The sequence below is a fragment of the Daucus carota genome, chromosome 1 (assembly GCF_001625215.2).
Source record: "Daucus carota subsp. sativus chromosome 1, DH1 v3.0, whole genome shotgun sequence".
NCBI lineage: Eukaryota > Viridiplantae > Streptophyta > Magnoliopsida > Apiales > Apiaceae > Daucus > Daucus carota.
Window position 1 is genome coordinate 55,507,235 of NC_030381.2, and position 15,570 is coordinate 55,522,804.

At 36.0% G+C, this 15,570-nt stretch overlaps 2 protein-coding genes across 2 annotated transcripts; both read right to left on the reverse strand.

The window, feature by feature from the left end:
* Positions 1-175: 175 nt before the first annotated feature.
* Positions 176-4,210, reverse strand: LOC108204310 (probable pectate lyase 8). The gene is made up of 6 exons (XM_017373683.2): positions 3,963-4,210; positions 3,410-3,469; positions 2,827-2,901; positions 1,209-1,955; positions 944-1,082; positions 176-858 (listed from the first exon to the last, which is right to left on the reverse strand). Exons 1-6 carry the CDS (start codon positions 4,070-4,072, stop codon positions 643-645), a joined length of 1,347 nt encoding a protein of 448 aa, XP_017229172.1. The 5' UTR covers positions 4,073-4,210; the 3' UTR covers positions 176-642.
* A 1,614-nt stretch (positions 4,211-5,824) lies between these two features.
* LOC108204309 (sterol 3-beta-glucosyltransferase UGT80A2) lies at positions 5,825-15,227 on the reverse strand. The gene is made up of 14 exons (XM_017373682.2): positions 14,761-15,227; positions 13,672-13,859; positions 11,023-11,262; positions 10,719-10,830; positions 9,660-9,830; positions 8,883-8,946; positions 8,709-8,766; positions 8,283-8,460; positions 7,720-7,850; positions 7,077-7,179; positions 6,884-6,960; positions 6,513-6,560; positions 6,267-6,416; positions 5,825-6,194 (listed from the first exon to the last, which is right to left on the reverse strand). The coding sequence occupies exons 1-14, from the start codon at positions 14,939-14,941 to the stop codon at positions 6,012-6,014; spliced, it is 1,884 nt and encodes a 627-aa protein (XP_017229171.1). The 5' UTR covers positions 14,942-15,227; the 3' UTR covers positions 5,825-6,011.
* Positions 15,228-15,570: the final 343 nt, after the last annotated feature.

Below are 15,570 nucleotides of genomic sequence, written 5' to 3' on the forward strand. Positions count from 1 at the left end.
GTTGTATGTATTTTCATAATTCTTGCGCCGTATAAATAGCATGTAATTTTTAAATTTTCGTGACTGGTCTAAAGAATCCAATGAGCTCCATTTATCATTTATTGTATGTATTTTTATAATTCTTGTGCCATACAAATTATAAATAGGAACATGAAATATAATTTGTGTGGTGGAGGGCTCATTCAATGATAGAGGATTTCACGATAAAGTTGTAAGCGGGAGATTTACAAGTTTAATTCTGTCTTTAAAACAACAAACTAAAATCATAATTACATTTGCACCGGAAAAAACATCAAAACAGAGTTCCAAACCTAAACATCTTGTATCAGAACACTATAATTCCTTAGTTTCTTTTCCTTTTTCAAGAACAATGTGTCACTGAGTGGAAGGAGGAAGCAAAGAAAGAAATAGAGTCATTAGGACAATATGACCCCAAAAAGAAAACAAGCAAAATGTAAAAGATTAAAAAAAAGTTGGAGGAAAAGAAACAAGGGGTTGAAGAAAAAGGAACCCTCATGAAATATTTATGGAGACAGATAGAAAGAAGAGGGAGTTTGCAAGAGTTGAGACATTGGCAATGATAAATCCCTTTACTCGTGAATGTTTAATTCTGTGGTCCTGGTTTGATGACTAAGATGCAATTTAGCATTGTCTTCCTCTGCGACAATTGAGAGCGCCTGCACCAGAGGTGATGGAACCGATCACAGAAGCGGATTTAGCACCTAGGCTTGATGCTCTTGCATAGCTAGCTCCTGATCCAGTTCCGGATGCAATGAAGTAAGCCCCGTTGAGCATCAGATCGCCTTCTGATCTCCAGTTCCAGTGCTTCCATTCGCCTACCTCAAGTCTCTTGGTCACCTGTATGTTTAATTTAGTTAGCCTAAGGTCCATAGATCAATTGTAGAGACTAGAGAAAGAAAATAATGTATCTTCGTGTTCTGACCTCTTTGGCAAAAGGGTTGTTAGGAGCAAGATATCGGTTGCCCTGACTGTTAATTGTGGGATCACCGCTCCCTCCAATCGCGTACATTTCCCAGTGAGTATAGTCATTGTTCACTACATGGAAATACCCGTGCCTACATCTGCAAATCAGTAACATTTTTAAAGACCAGACACGTAAAATCAGACAGATAACCCGAGAAATAGTAACATTTTACTTTTTTTTGCTAAATGAAATAGTAACAGTTTTATTGAGTTCTGTTGCATACCTTGGCATTCTCTGGATAAGGCCCTCACCAAAATGGTTATAAGCAATAGTCACCTGCATAACCTTGTCTCTGGTATATGAATCGCTGTGTCCTAACAAAATCACCTCATTGTGGTGAGTAAAATAATTATTCGAGATGGTAATTGCAGTTGATCCCATAACAGCATCAACAAGGCCATCCGGACAATTGGAGAGCGAATTGTGATCAACCCAAATGTGGCTTGACCCGAAGATGGAAATGGCATCGCCATCAGCCAGCGTCCTCCAACCATAATGACTCGGAGAACTCCTCACCATAGCATTACCAGTCCGCTTGCAATCATGAATATTAAGTCCATGGATAATAACATTAGTCACAAACTGAATAGTAATGCATCCTCCATTAGCAATATGGATGGAATGTCCGCGACCATCGATAGTCTTAAAGCTGTTCATAATCAATTCCTGCTTTAATGTGATCACCATGCTTCTTTTAAAGATGATCCACAGAGGCTCGTCCTGAATAACAGCATACCGCAGAGTGCCTGGCTTAGGATTCACAGCGTCATCGTCATTCGGGTCCGTGACAACGTAGTACTTGCCATCGCGGCCACCAATGGCGCTGCGTCCAAAACCAATCGGGCAGTCAGCTAGGCGCTTGCGGTTTTTTTGCCAGTTGCGGTCGCAACGCCAGCAGTCATCGATAGGATTACCCGTTCCACATGAAAAGAAACCCAACTTCCTCCTCTCTGTGCTATTTCGAATAGCCCTGCGCACATAATTTTATCGTATCAGGATTTCAAAATAATCGGGACCAGAGTAGATGAATTTTGGAAGTCAGTCGGGGTTAAAAATTAAATATTTCTTAATTTTAGATTATGAATCGGTGTTTGTAAAGAAAATTCTATACTAATTTTCGAAGATCAGTTAGGACTTTAATCTAAACCGACATTGGCTTCATATCCATTTGCTAATTTAAGTTGCATCAGATCAACTTAGCAGCCTGGACATTGTTAAAACTATGTTACAGATGATGAACATTGTTGAGTACTTCCGTTAATTCAATCCGAGCATCGTATGTTTTAAAACAGAGGGAGTACAAAACTAGAGTATCCGTGATAATACAATCTATGATTATTAAATGGAATAGAACGTGAAGAACAGAGTGAGTACGGTCCCGTCCATACATAAATTAAACACCAGGGAACAGAATTCGTTGTCAGGAGTCAAGTAAATAAATTAAAATACTTTTTATTTAAAATAAAAAGAGTCACAAGGGTAAAGACAAAATTTAATTTAGATCTCATCTACATATTCTATTTGGACCCATGCCCTTATTTTAATGACAACCACAATCACATGGTATATGCTATAAAGAACATGGCCTCCCCTTTTATTCCTCTAACTCCCAAAATCCACATTCAAGCAAATAATTGGATATAAAAATATTATTTTGCCCATCAAGTAAAATAATTTCATGATTCTTCATATTATTACTTGCATTTCCCTCCTTTCACAATTTTGTCTTATTAGTAACTAAAATCACACCAGATTCATCTAAAACATTTCTAATAAGAGAGGAGAGTTGGTCATTTAACATGGTACCGGAGTTTTCGAGAAAAGATAAGAGAGCGACTTACATGTTAACCATTGTAGCAATGGCCTCAGGATCATCCACCGCATGCTCGTGCCTGATTTCACCATCTTCATTTACTCTGTGATTCACAGATCACCGACACTATAATTATTCTGTAGATAGATATTAAATATACTCTACATAATGCATGGATTATTAAGTACTCCCTCCGTCCCTCTGATTTCTATACACTTTCCTTTTCGGGATGTCCCATTCAATTCTATACATTTCAAAACTTTCCTAAAATAGTAAATTTTTATAATATAAAAATCTCACTCACCCACTAACTTCATCTACTTTTCTAAATCTATCACTTAAATATTAATGGGTCCCACCACTTTACCTACTTTTCTTTCTCTTTCTTATTACTTTACATTACTTTATACACTTTTCTTAGTCTCCGTGCCCGATACAAATGTATACATCTAAATGGGACGGAGGGAGTACATTATATGCACAGTATTAATAATGCAGAAAATAAAATATTATCCGAATTAAAAGCTTTGCATAGCCAAACCACGTGATATGATTCTGCAATCAAGCCATAGCCAACACTCTGTACTGATAAATATTGCAATTAAGCTTACCTATCAGTAGCCATTGATGTGTTGTTGCTTGAACTCTGCAACTGAGTGTTTTCTCCAGCTCTGCATACACGAACGAGGTGCATTACTAAAAAGACGTACGGTATTAGAGGTAATTTCTGCGTACATTTTAACCTCTCGGAACAAACTTAGGACTCACTGCATTGGTCTGGTTTGGTTCGGATTCTGGGAATAAGTACTTATATTAAGTGAACAGCAAGTATTAACTCAAAATAATTTGCATGCACAATACAACGAATCAAAATGCTGCTCGATTCTCAAAACAATATATCACACAATGTTGAGAGACCGAACGGATTATATCAATGTGTGCAGTGACGGAACCAGAATCTCGAACTTACTAGAGAAAGAATTATTTATAAAGTTATCACCAATTTTCAAGGATAATAGCTGAAATAGTAATTTACACTAATTTTTCAAAAGCTTAGGTCCTAACAAATCTTTCTTCCTAAATTTTCAAAATTTTCAAGTTCAGTCGGGATTTCGGCCCGAGATACTTATTTCGAGAAAGACATTGTGTGGAATGAATAGATACCTTGAGTTTGGAATGATTTCATCATCAGTCTTGAGAGCAGCCTTTACACTGACAAACATCAACAGCAACAACAAACACAAAGGGAGCAATCTTCGGATAGATTCTGCCATTTTACTGCAGATGCTCTAGCTTTTAAGTAAATATCAGAGCAACAATAATAAGTTACTTTCTCTCTCTGAGCGAGGAAGAAAGAAAGAGAGAAAAGTATGGAGGCAAATAAGAAGGTACAATCCAGTACTTGTTTTTATAGCGTCCGCGACTTCACCTCTGTCTCATTTATTAAGGCTCAACTTGAATTATTTTTTATTTTTTGGTTGCTTTTATTTAGTTTAAACAGAAATCCAACATGGAAAATTTACTTGTGAAACACTGCATGTTGAATTGTTATTACAGAAAATGATAATAAATCATTGCCTTGTGAACGTGAAATTGGCGTTTTTTTCGGATGGGTGTTTCCTGCTTCATTGTGTCCTGCTTTTCTGTCTTTTTTAACTTCGGTTCGTTTTTTTTGTTTTTGGGCTGTGTGAGGTTAAAATAAGTGCTTCTTGCTTAAAATAAAAAAGTGAAGTAGAAGTTAGAAGTTAGTTAAGGCTTATAAGTGATAAAAGTGTTTGGGAAAAAAAGTAGAAGTCGTGAAACAAAAGCTAGGAATCGTAGCTTTTTATAAGCGTTTCTCGACTTTTTACACAAACGATACGAATAAGTGTTTCCAACTTAAAAGTCCAGAAGCGGGGCTTTTGCCAAACACCCACTTTATAACCCGTTCTTATTCTACTTATAATTGAACAATGAGTGTGTTTTAATCATGTATCTGGCTACGGTATCAGGGAGAGAGTAATTTAGACTGAAATGCTAACTGAATTGCGAAAATGAGGAAATTTTGTATTTTCTGTAAACACCAAAATTATATATTTTTCCGGCTTATAAGCCACTTGTATACGCCAAAATGAGCCAGACGAATATGGCGGTGATGAGTTACTTGGAAAAATAAATCTCACCGACAAGTGAAGAATGAGGAGAATTCTAAGTGGATAGCCCTGTTTTATCGTCTTAGTTTCCGATTTTTGTGATAAGTGAAAAAGCATTTATGACTCATGAATGCCCTTCTTTCTAGCCTTCTAACAAACCATGACTGCAAGCTTCACATGTCGACCGAGTTTCAGGAAACAACTTGTCTTTAGAAAAATAGACTTTTCTGAAGCACTTTCAACTTTCAAGACGTACGGTAAACTCAAACACCTATCCGCCTATTCGATCTAATAATAATGCATTTCTGTTGATAACGTTCCGAAAGCTTATCGATGATTTCGGACTTATATGTCACGGGTTCGTTGTCTGCGTATCACGTTATCCTCTGCAACCTTTCAACTCATACACATGTACAGCGAATTTAAGATTATTTTCCTAAAGGCACTGAGCATATTTTCAAAAAATACCTGTATATGTTCAAATTCTACAAGACACTTCTATAATTTTATAAAATTTAAAATGATAAAAACCCGTCTTAGACGTGTTCCCTTACCTATTACTAGATCCACCCCGCCGATATAAAAATTCCACATTCTAATTCACACCCTGAATTTGATAGTATTGTACCATCTTCCTCAACGCCTGTAATAACTTCCCGTATTTATTACGGAGGACTTGTTTCTCTTCCCGACCAACTGCCCGGATATTTGGTTGGAGGGTAGAATTCACAGCGAAATTGAAATAAAGCTCTTCTGTTCTAACTAGATGGTGTGTCAACTACACCTCAATTCAAACTCACATGGCCCCTCCACAACCAATAGGGGAACCAAGCAAGTGGAAGCCAGGAAAGGTATGATAACAACTGCACGGAACTATTGAATTGAATGCAAAAAAAAATAAATTAGATGGAATTCATTTTAACAAAAACCTGAGATACAAGAACTGGAATTGGAGTTGATGCGGATTAGCGAATTGTGATAGTATTGAAGCTGAGAAATATTTACCAGCAGCGACATCATTTTCTAATTACACTGATGGAGAATACACAAAAACTGCAAAACTTTTAACGGAAATGAAAATCTAAGCACACCCAAAACATTTACTCAAGAAGAATTTTGATGGCGCTGGTTCACGCTCACGCTCACGCTCAGGTGTATTCTTTTTGTTTTTGTTAGGAAGCTGTTTAAAGAATGCTCGTACGGCCCCTGCCACTCCATCTTCATTTTCCATTGCCCTCGCAAGTTCTATTGCATTCTCTCTTACCTGCAAATTTTGTTATAAGTCTCTAACATGTCTAGAACAAAAAAGATCCCTTGCGAATTATTAGAAGAATACCTTGGGCTCTAGCATATACTTGATTGCATCAACCAACTTGGGAAGTGTAAAATCATCAACTGGAATAGGTGTGGGTCCTACTCCTCTTGCATGGACTCGTTCTCCCCAGAACATTTGGTCGCCAAAGAAGGGTACTATGGTCGTTGGGCACTATATTGCAGCGAAATCACAATTATTAAATTAGAATCACCGTAGTATAAACAAATAGAGTGAAAACTGATAATATTATAAAGCTCTAGCTTATACCGCTGCCTTGAGACCAGCAGCTGTTGTCCCAGCACCCCCATGGTGCACCTAACAGTGAAGAGAAAGTGATAAGATTTGTCAGAATAAGAGAACAATTTACAGAGACCCCACAAACACACACGTGTCTTTGCAAAATCATCAAAACATTCATGTTGTAGTTCAATTTTCCAACCCTTGAAAAAATACAGATTCATGTAAATTGTAGGCTTTATTGGATCCAGAAGGTAATAGCAGGCTATGAAATCCTATATATAGTTCAGATTTGTTACGCAGCTTAATCCAAATAACTTTTAGTATTCTGATTTTTCACAAAAAAATTAGCTATACACATAGCAGTGTGATTATGCTTCACAGCAATTAAGTAACCTTACCACTGCAGCACATTGTAAGAATAGCCAATCATGAGGAACGTTATCAAGCGGGTAAACATTGTCCTTTGGTTCGGCCACTAGAAAACAAATGTAACAAAAAAAAACTTTTCAATGCAGGACTCAAGAGGCAAAAGTATTATATACTTGGGAGAAGGCCCTGAAAATGCTAGTTTGAAAAAGAAAGAAAACTTACATTCACCAAGACCACCCCAACCTTTATTAATGATACCCCTTTGTCCAGTAATCTCTAGGGCATCAACAATTATTTTGGTCATTTTTGCCGGCTCTTGAACAGGCTGAAATGAGATAAACATGTCAAACGAAAATTGCATCTCAAGAAAACATTTAGCAGGATACACAAAACTGGTTGTGAAATAGTCATACTAATAATTTTATATTTGAAGGACGCCAAAATTTTAGATGTATTATATGAAAAAATTCACTTTGAGTCATACTAATAAATGTTATATTTAAACGGCACCAAAATTTTATATGTATCATATGAACAAACTCACTTGACTCATATTTACAAAAAGTGGACAACCATATGACTGGTGAGTTTCACATTGTATGAATTTATTCCTAGATAACAATCAATGTTTGTATTTTCTAATGGAATCACTTCATTACAACAATAAACACTTGCCGGGTGCAGACTTAACTCGACATAAATAGGTGATCAGAAAGCAATTTGAGCAGCTAAACAATGTAAAGTTCAAAAAATTATTTCAACACTAGTCATATCCTGGTGAAGCATAAGCATCAATAGAAACAGGAGTATCATTTTGGTAGCACGGCCAAGGAACATAATCTGAAAGGAAGTCAAAAAAACTCACAAGGCTACCAAATCCAATATAAATAGGCTTTGTGCCAGCTTTCAGCCAGTTGACAAGTGATTCAGGAGGCTCATAATTCGATGCAAGGTCAAGGAAGCAAAACCCCACAACATCAATTTTAGGCCCCCAATCTGCAAAATTAATAAGTATCACTTACCAATAAAAAGTGCATAGCTTCTACACAATATAATAGTATGCTTGCTTTGGCATGTTTTCTTTATATCTATAGGATTGTAGTACTTGCTTGCATTTGTATTAATAAGGTCCGCCATATATTTTCGAAAAAAGTAACTCTAATTAGATTGAGCGCAATATATAGATTCGTAAAAGACCTATGCTAGGGCACGCAAAAAAATTGTCCCCGTCATATAATTTCCATTAATATATAAAACTTCCAATATAATCATCTCCTCAGCAGAACAATCTATAAAAGATGTCACCTTATCCAATATGTACTTGAAGAGTGCAAAACAAATGAGATATTCAATGTCTTAATTACAAAAATATCCATCTAAAAAAAAGATTACGAAGTAGAACCAAATGGACATATCTGAAGTAGTTACCTTTTGGTTTAGGAACAAGGTGCGGACTCCAAATATATCCATATGGAATAGCAGAATCAGATCCTTGAGTACCACTTAGATATGTGACTGGTCGTAACTTTAACTTCTTCTTTCTGACATCATTTATCATGTCTCGGATTCCGAGCCAGATTAAGGAATCAACTATTTGATAAGACAACTGCAGTAGTCATTCAAGTTTACACAGGTGATTAGACTGAAATATTAGGAGAAGAATTTGTACTGAATCACCATACAATTATACATAGAATGAATATGGTATTTAATAAGGAAATGGTTGAATCTGCTAGCTGCGAATTAGTTCTGCTTTCACATAAATAAGAATGAAAATAATTTTATCACAAAAGGAATGTTCAAACTACTAAACCCAAGAACAGATTTCAAAATTCTGTAATTTAACGAACTTACTCTATATCCAGCTGGTTGCTTAACACGAGATAAAGGATGTGGAAATTCACTAGTTGGCCTGAAGGAAAAATACATTTACTTCAATGTAAGGAGAAAAAAGGTTCATAATAATAAAAATACTGTGAATAATCCTATTATACTAGAAACAGACTCCATTACCCAGACAACACTTACGTCCATGGCATTGTAAAGAATATGTGAATTGGTATTTTCAGTGCCTCAGCCACATGAGTATGTCCTGAAAGGTGTTTATAAAAAATGAGTGGTAAACTATGTACTGGGGGAATATGGTACAACTACGAACTAAAAACAGCAGCTTATGACCCGCAAGTGAAAAAGAATTAAGCATGTTAATAAAAGTAAATTGGTCAGTTCAAGCCACAAGATACAATAGCGCTAAGTATAGTGTCAATGTGGAACCATTTTTACTTGACAACAAAGCAAACAGAAATTACAATCAGGCCATTTTTAGCTTAGTATATGGATGAAACAAGATAATCCGTATTAAATAACAACTCCAAGAATATATTCAACCTCAGAAGAGAAGAATGTAGCCAGGCTATGAACAGTTTAATATTTTCCAGTAGCTAAGAGCAGCAACCAACTTTAGTCCTACGGACTCAGATTTGATCTGAATTACAGGTTGCAATTACAATGTTCTGATTGATAAATACCAGATGTTGGAACACAATTGCCAACAGGGTGCACTAAGCGAGGGGCACACAGACACATGTATATCAGAAAAATTCAACAGCATGATATAAGGCATGATGACGATATTCTACAGGTGGCAATTACAATGTTCTGATATATAAATACCAGAAAGTTGGAACACAATATCCAACAGAGTACACCATGATTTAAAGTGAGGGGCGCAGACACATATGTATATTTGAAAATTCCAGCAGCGTAATATAAGATGAGATAACGATATTCTGTTTCCACTCTAACCATATGTTGGGGGATTGGCAATAATAGCATCTGCTTTAAATGGTATTCCAGTATCAACATCAGGTTCGGTGCACGCTGGAAGCAAAGAATTTATAATCTCTTTTAATTCCTTTCTTTGAACAGGTATTTCCGAAGGTCCTGATGGCAAAAATCCCTTGTTTTTAACCATGTCTGCAGGAAGAAAACACAAATTACTATGTTAATTCATTTATTTTTGCCAGAGATCACTATGTTAAATTAGTTAAATGAGCACCTCCTATTTTGTGAAAGATATTTAATAAGTACTTGTACTATACAATTAGTAAGTATTTCAACATGAGAAACAATGTAAGGTCAACCATGACATCAATATACTATTATATCCCATCGTGGACACGCAGTCTGAGTAGACTACGTAAATGGAAAACTTGTGAAGTACTATGATTTTTATAACAAGAAATCATCTTCAAAGATATCACAAGCACACAAATATCTATCTCTTTTGTATTTCATATTCTTATTTCCAGTGAAGTGTCTAGACATACGAACTTTGGAGACATAAAATTCATAGTAATGTCAGAGCTTGAATTTCCATTGTCTAATGCCCAACATTTGATGGTAATATAAAATTAAAATACTCTAATTTTTAACAGCAGTCTTTATGATATTTATCGAATGAATGTTGGCAGTTAACAAGATACAAGACTATTAGTATGCGCGAGCAACATATGCTATTACATTTTTTATGGAATATATATAAATGGAATCTTCTATATATGTTGTATTTACCACAAGACATTATTACTAAAATATACCATACACGGTATCTTCTCCTGTATTCAATTATCTGAAAATCGTAGAGGCATTTATGTTATACCCAGTAAACCTCAGGAAAACCAATTAAGTTTCAGCCCATCACTGATCGTGTAAATTTGTATTGTTTTTCTATTCACGTGTACTCTAACCACATTTAAAGCTGATAATAACAAGCACTCAACAAAAATACAAATAAGCATCACTGGGTCCAGACAAGAGATTCTCAAATCAGTTCCAAAAGAGAGAAGGATTTTGGTAACATACATCCTGCAAGAACCACTGGATCTCCACCTAGAGGATAGAACTCCAACCCAGCGGTCAAAACAAAGTCCTTAAAATTTGCATGAGTTGCCAGCCTAACACGATGCCCATAGTACTGCATCACAAACAAAGAAGCATTACAATTACGTAAAAGGCTCACACCAAGTTATTCAACAGTACCATCCCTTTATTAGGTAGTAAGTTGGGGACTACTGTCCACTGCGGATATTCATCATCACTAAAATGAACAGTATTTTTAGTAGCATATTTTGATAATTGAGATAATATAATAAGGAAATCATAGCACCTGTAACCGTTTTCCAATTGCAATAAAGGGTTGCACATCACCACGTGTACCAACTATAAGAATTACAATTTGTAGAGGAGGAATATCTTGAAGGTCTGCCGAGTCAAGAGGATCATCATCAACTTCATTGTAAACACTCTCAGGCGGAACATTGAGTGCCTGATGAGCAACATCTCCGGGGACTTCAAACTCTACGGTTCCGTCATCTTTCACTGTAGCTATTCTCTTCAATAGGCTTAGCTGTAATTGCTCAAATGTTAAATGAAATTCTATTGTTACGCTTGATAAGAAATATTGTTATAAACTACACTAGAAGTAACAAAATTGCTTGATGCATCAACAAAGAAACATTGTAAACATAATGTGCAGAACCATGTCAGAAACAAAAGGACCTAGCTACAGACCTAGTTTGTAATTACCTCATATAGGGGTGAGTACATTATACTTCAACTGCTATTTGCTCTCAGCATCTATTACTAAAATTATGTTTAGAACAATTGGGATTTATTACCAACCTACCAGTTGTTAAACTTCAACTGCTTAAAAATATCTTGATTTTAATTACTAGTTAAGATTATAAAAAACTATTCATAATATCATTCTAAACTATTTTGGTATCCAGTTAATCATTTCGGTTAAATGTATTAAAAGTGTATTAATCAAAAATGTACACATAATCCAATAAATAAATGACAACAATTATACTATAAAGTATAAACATAAAATACATGACAAGACATAAATATTAGAATGGGAGCAATTACTACCGAATAAAACTGTAGATCAACCCAATTAGTAGCTAATATGATTAATAAATCAAGTACTACATACTATTATTTAAAGCTTGGGTCGGTAATGGTATGCCTAAGATTTCAGATAGTGGTCCTAGTCCCACCTTGGGTCCACTAATGGAGAGATCTAAAGGGTCATTTGGTTCAAACTCTTCTAAAGGGTCGTTTAGTTCAAGCAGTTCAGGTATCACGTATGAGTTTTATTCATTCCAAACTCATATCCAGTTTTGATTAAGAAAAAAAATATTTTGAAACTCATACCTCAAACCCACAAGGTATGAGTTTTTCATACCCAAGTGGGGAGGTGGGTTTCATGCATGGTATGATTTCTTCTTATATCATCTTTGTCGCTGGTGAGTGACATCTTCGGTAAAAGAAGAACCAATCCAATGGACGGATACCGCTTATCTTCCATTCCCAGCAAAGTGAAAGCTTTATCTTTATACAATTACATAATATGTTTTTTATTCAAAAATAAACCAACAGCTCAAAGAAATATAAAAATATTAATTAATAAAAATAAAATTTTAAATTAACTAAAATTGATTATTCAAAGTTATCTAAAATCAAACATATTCATTCCAAACACATGATGATATCAGAAATGATACCTCATCCCTATACCCCACTAACCCGATTCCTAATTCCAACCACATACCACCTCTCAAACCAAACGATCCCTAAAGCGCACTAAGAGACTACAAATATACATTACTCATTTTTAATCTTATAGGTATAAATGATTCCTGCACATGTACACTAACAAAGTACTCCCTCCGTCCCCCTCAATTGTTTACATTGGGGGGCGGGGGCTTGGCACGCATTCTAATACTCTCATAAGATAGAGTTTGATAAATTATTTTAAACCTTTTTTTCGTCTAAATAAAAATTGACTATCTAAACTTTTATACAAAAAAGAAAGATTTCAAAAAAAAATTATGGAACTATATTTTATATGCGCCTTAAAATGCGTGTCGAGCAATGCAAAAAGAGTGTAAAGAAATGAGAGGGACAGAGGGGGTAATAGTTCATATATATATGCAGTCAAAAAAATTTAGATGGGTTGCATGCATAAACATAGTAGTAGTTTTCAGCATAGTGCGATACGCCCGCGGAAGCGTTATTGGTGTGGCCTTGGTCCCCCAAAACAGTGTTGTTTAAATTGCAAAATCTCAAATAGCATAGGACCTAATTTTGAGACCCATGAAGCCCCTTGGTCTGAAATTCTCTTGTAACTACTACACAATCAAATACAGCCTTCACAGTATTGGTTGGTTCATTTCTCCTTTCAGATTACCAATATGACGTCAGCCTACTCTCTTTTTTGTTTGGTGGAGGGAAGAGGGAAAGACAGTACAGTGTTACTCTGAGAAACATAATACAGATTCGCTTTCTGATAAAGGAAAACTTCTTAGACTAATCTTATGATTATACTAGAATATGTGAAGGTCAAAGGGTGTGCTCCGATCAACGGCATGATCTGCAGTCTGCAGACATGCATGTTCACATATTTCATCATCGTGCATTCAAAAAAATTGCGAATCACACAAACATGAACTTATAGAGAGTAAAGGTACATTTGAAAGTGCATCTATCACATTATATGAAATATACCTAAGGCAATTCCTATGTACACATTTAAAGCTTTGCATGTTTACAATATCAATTCGAACCTTTCACAAAGGCAATTTCTAATTGTATGTGCACAAAAACAAACCCTGTACAAATTTGTTGTCAATGCCATTGGAGTCCACATACTAAAATTGTATAAAAACAAATTTGTAGAGGCAAAAAAAGAAAAAGGAATTGAGCTAGCAATGTACTGATGTAAATTATATTATACACAGTTATTATTTACCTTCTCCTTGATAGGAAGTTTATCATCAAAAATTTGTGCTGCGTCTTCAGCCCTTATGTTATGATGCTTTTGTCTCTCAGTCTTTGATCTTTCTAACTTAAGTTGGCTTGGAGGTGGCATAAACTTGTCTGAGTTCAAAAACTCTACAGGTAAAGTATTAACTCTCGGAAAACTTCTGCTAGCATTGCCTGCCACATCAAAGATTAACAGTTTCACATTCAATATTCAAAAATTTATGCAGTACCTACAAATACAATAAGCACTCAAACACCATATTCAGTATAGTGATGTCACATTTTCCTAACGTCAAAGCCTAGTTCTTGATGTTCCATGTAATGAATGAAGGTGCAACTAGAATAATATATATTTCCACTATTTTGTAGGTAGATATTCATAATTTCCACTAAAAAAACTGTATACACAAATAATTTTCATTCTTCCCTCCATTTTATATTATACGCATTTAAATTACAACACAATCCCACAAATTTTTACATGAATGCTTTAATCCTCCTTACTCCTTTTCTTCCCAAACCTCACCACAGAAAATTAGCAAAATTAGCAATTCTCAGACTTTTTCACTTCCGTCTCTTACAACCCATCATATCACCTTTAATTTCATTCACATTTTTTTCATTTCATTCAATTCTTTCCAGCTAAACCAGGCATAACATTTCTCCAGTCCCCCCTCTCTCCCTCTCCCTCTCGCTCTCAAGAACTCTCTCTCAAAAACTCTCTCTCCCTCTCTCTAAACACTCCCTTTCTTCCTTGCCCTCTCTCTCCCTCTCACTCTCTCAATTACTCTCTCTCTCTCTCTCTCTCTGAACAACTCAGTCCCAATCTCTCTCAAATACCTCTCCCCCCCCCTCTCTCTCTAAACACTCCCTCTCTCTCTAAAACACACACAGACACTACCTCGCCACAAGTACAAATCACGTACAGAACATACACATAAATATCTTCCGTTTCAACAATGAAGTTCAATTCCATCAATCACACACAAACACATCAACTCAACAACACATATCTACACAACTTCAACTCAATAACCGAAACAAGAAACATCGAAACTCTCAAAAACACAAATACCTGACGAATTACTTCCACCGCCATTAGACAGCGAACTCGCCATAGCTTCCTTACTATCCAATTCACTCCCACTACTACTCCCGGACTTCACCGCAACTTCCGTCGCCGGAACCGCCGCATCCCTCGCCGGAACCACCGACTCCGGCGAGCTCCCACCGCTGTTGCGCTGCTGATCCGTCATCCAGATCTGCTAATGCAAAAATGATTCGAGGCACAACAACACAAGTCACCTAGAGAATATAAACATATATAGGAATATCTGTATGTATAGGCGTAAGTATAGGTATGTGTATAGTTGTAAGTATAGGTGTGTGTATAAGACCACGTTGTGGAAGTGGAAGGGGATAAAGGGGGGAGGGGTGATTTGTGGTAGAAGCCAGCGAAACAGAGCAGTCTTCCGATTTAATCGCACAGGACAAACATGTATTTTCTGTTGTTTTGCTGTCTAGTTGGGTAATTTGGTCATTGCCTTTCAACTCCAAATCTGCAAACTGTCAATAATCTAGTCCAAAGATTTTCGATTATTTTATATATTTTTTTCTAAAAATCGGTGACTCAGAGTAGAGGTGGCAATTTCGTGTAACGGGTCGATTTCGGGTCAAGCTAAAATCACTTAAAATTGAATAAAACTGAAAATTGAAGTTATTAGAAATGAAATTCTAATTTTGGGTCATTTCGCGTCTATCGGGTGATATTCGTGTCACTTTCGGGTTTCTGTCTCAGTAAATCGGGTTTCGGGTTGGGTCGGCCTCGAGTCGGGCCAGGAATAAAAAAATTTATCAGTTCGTTAGATTGATTGAAGTTCTTATT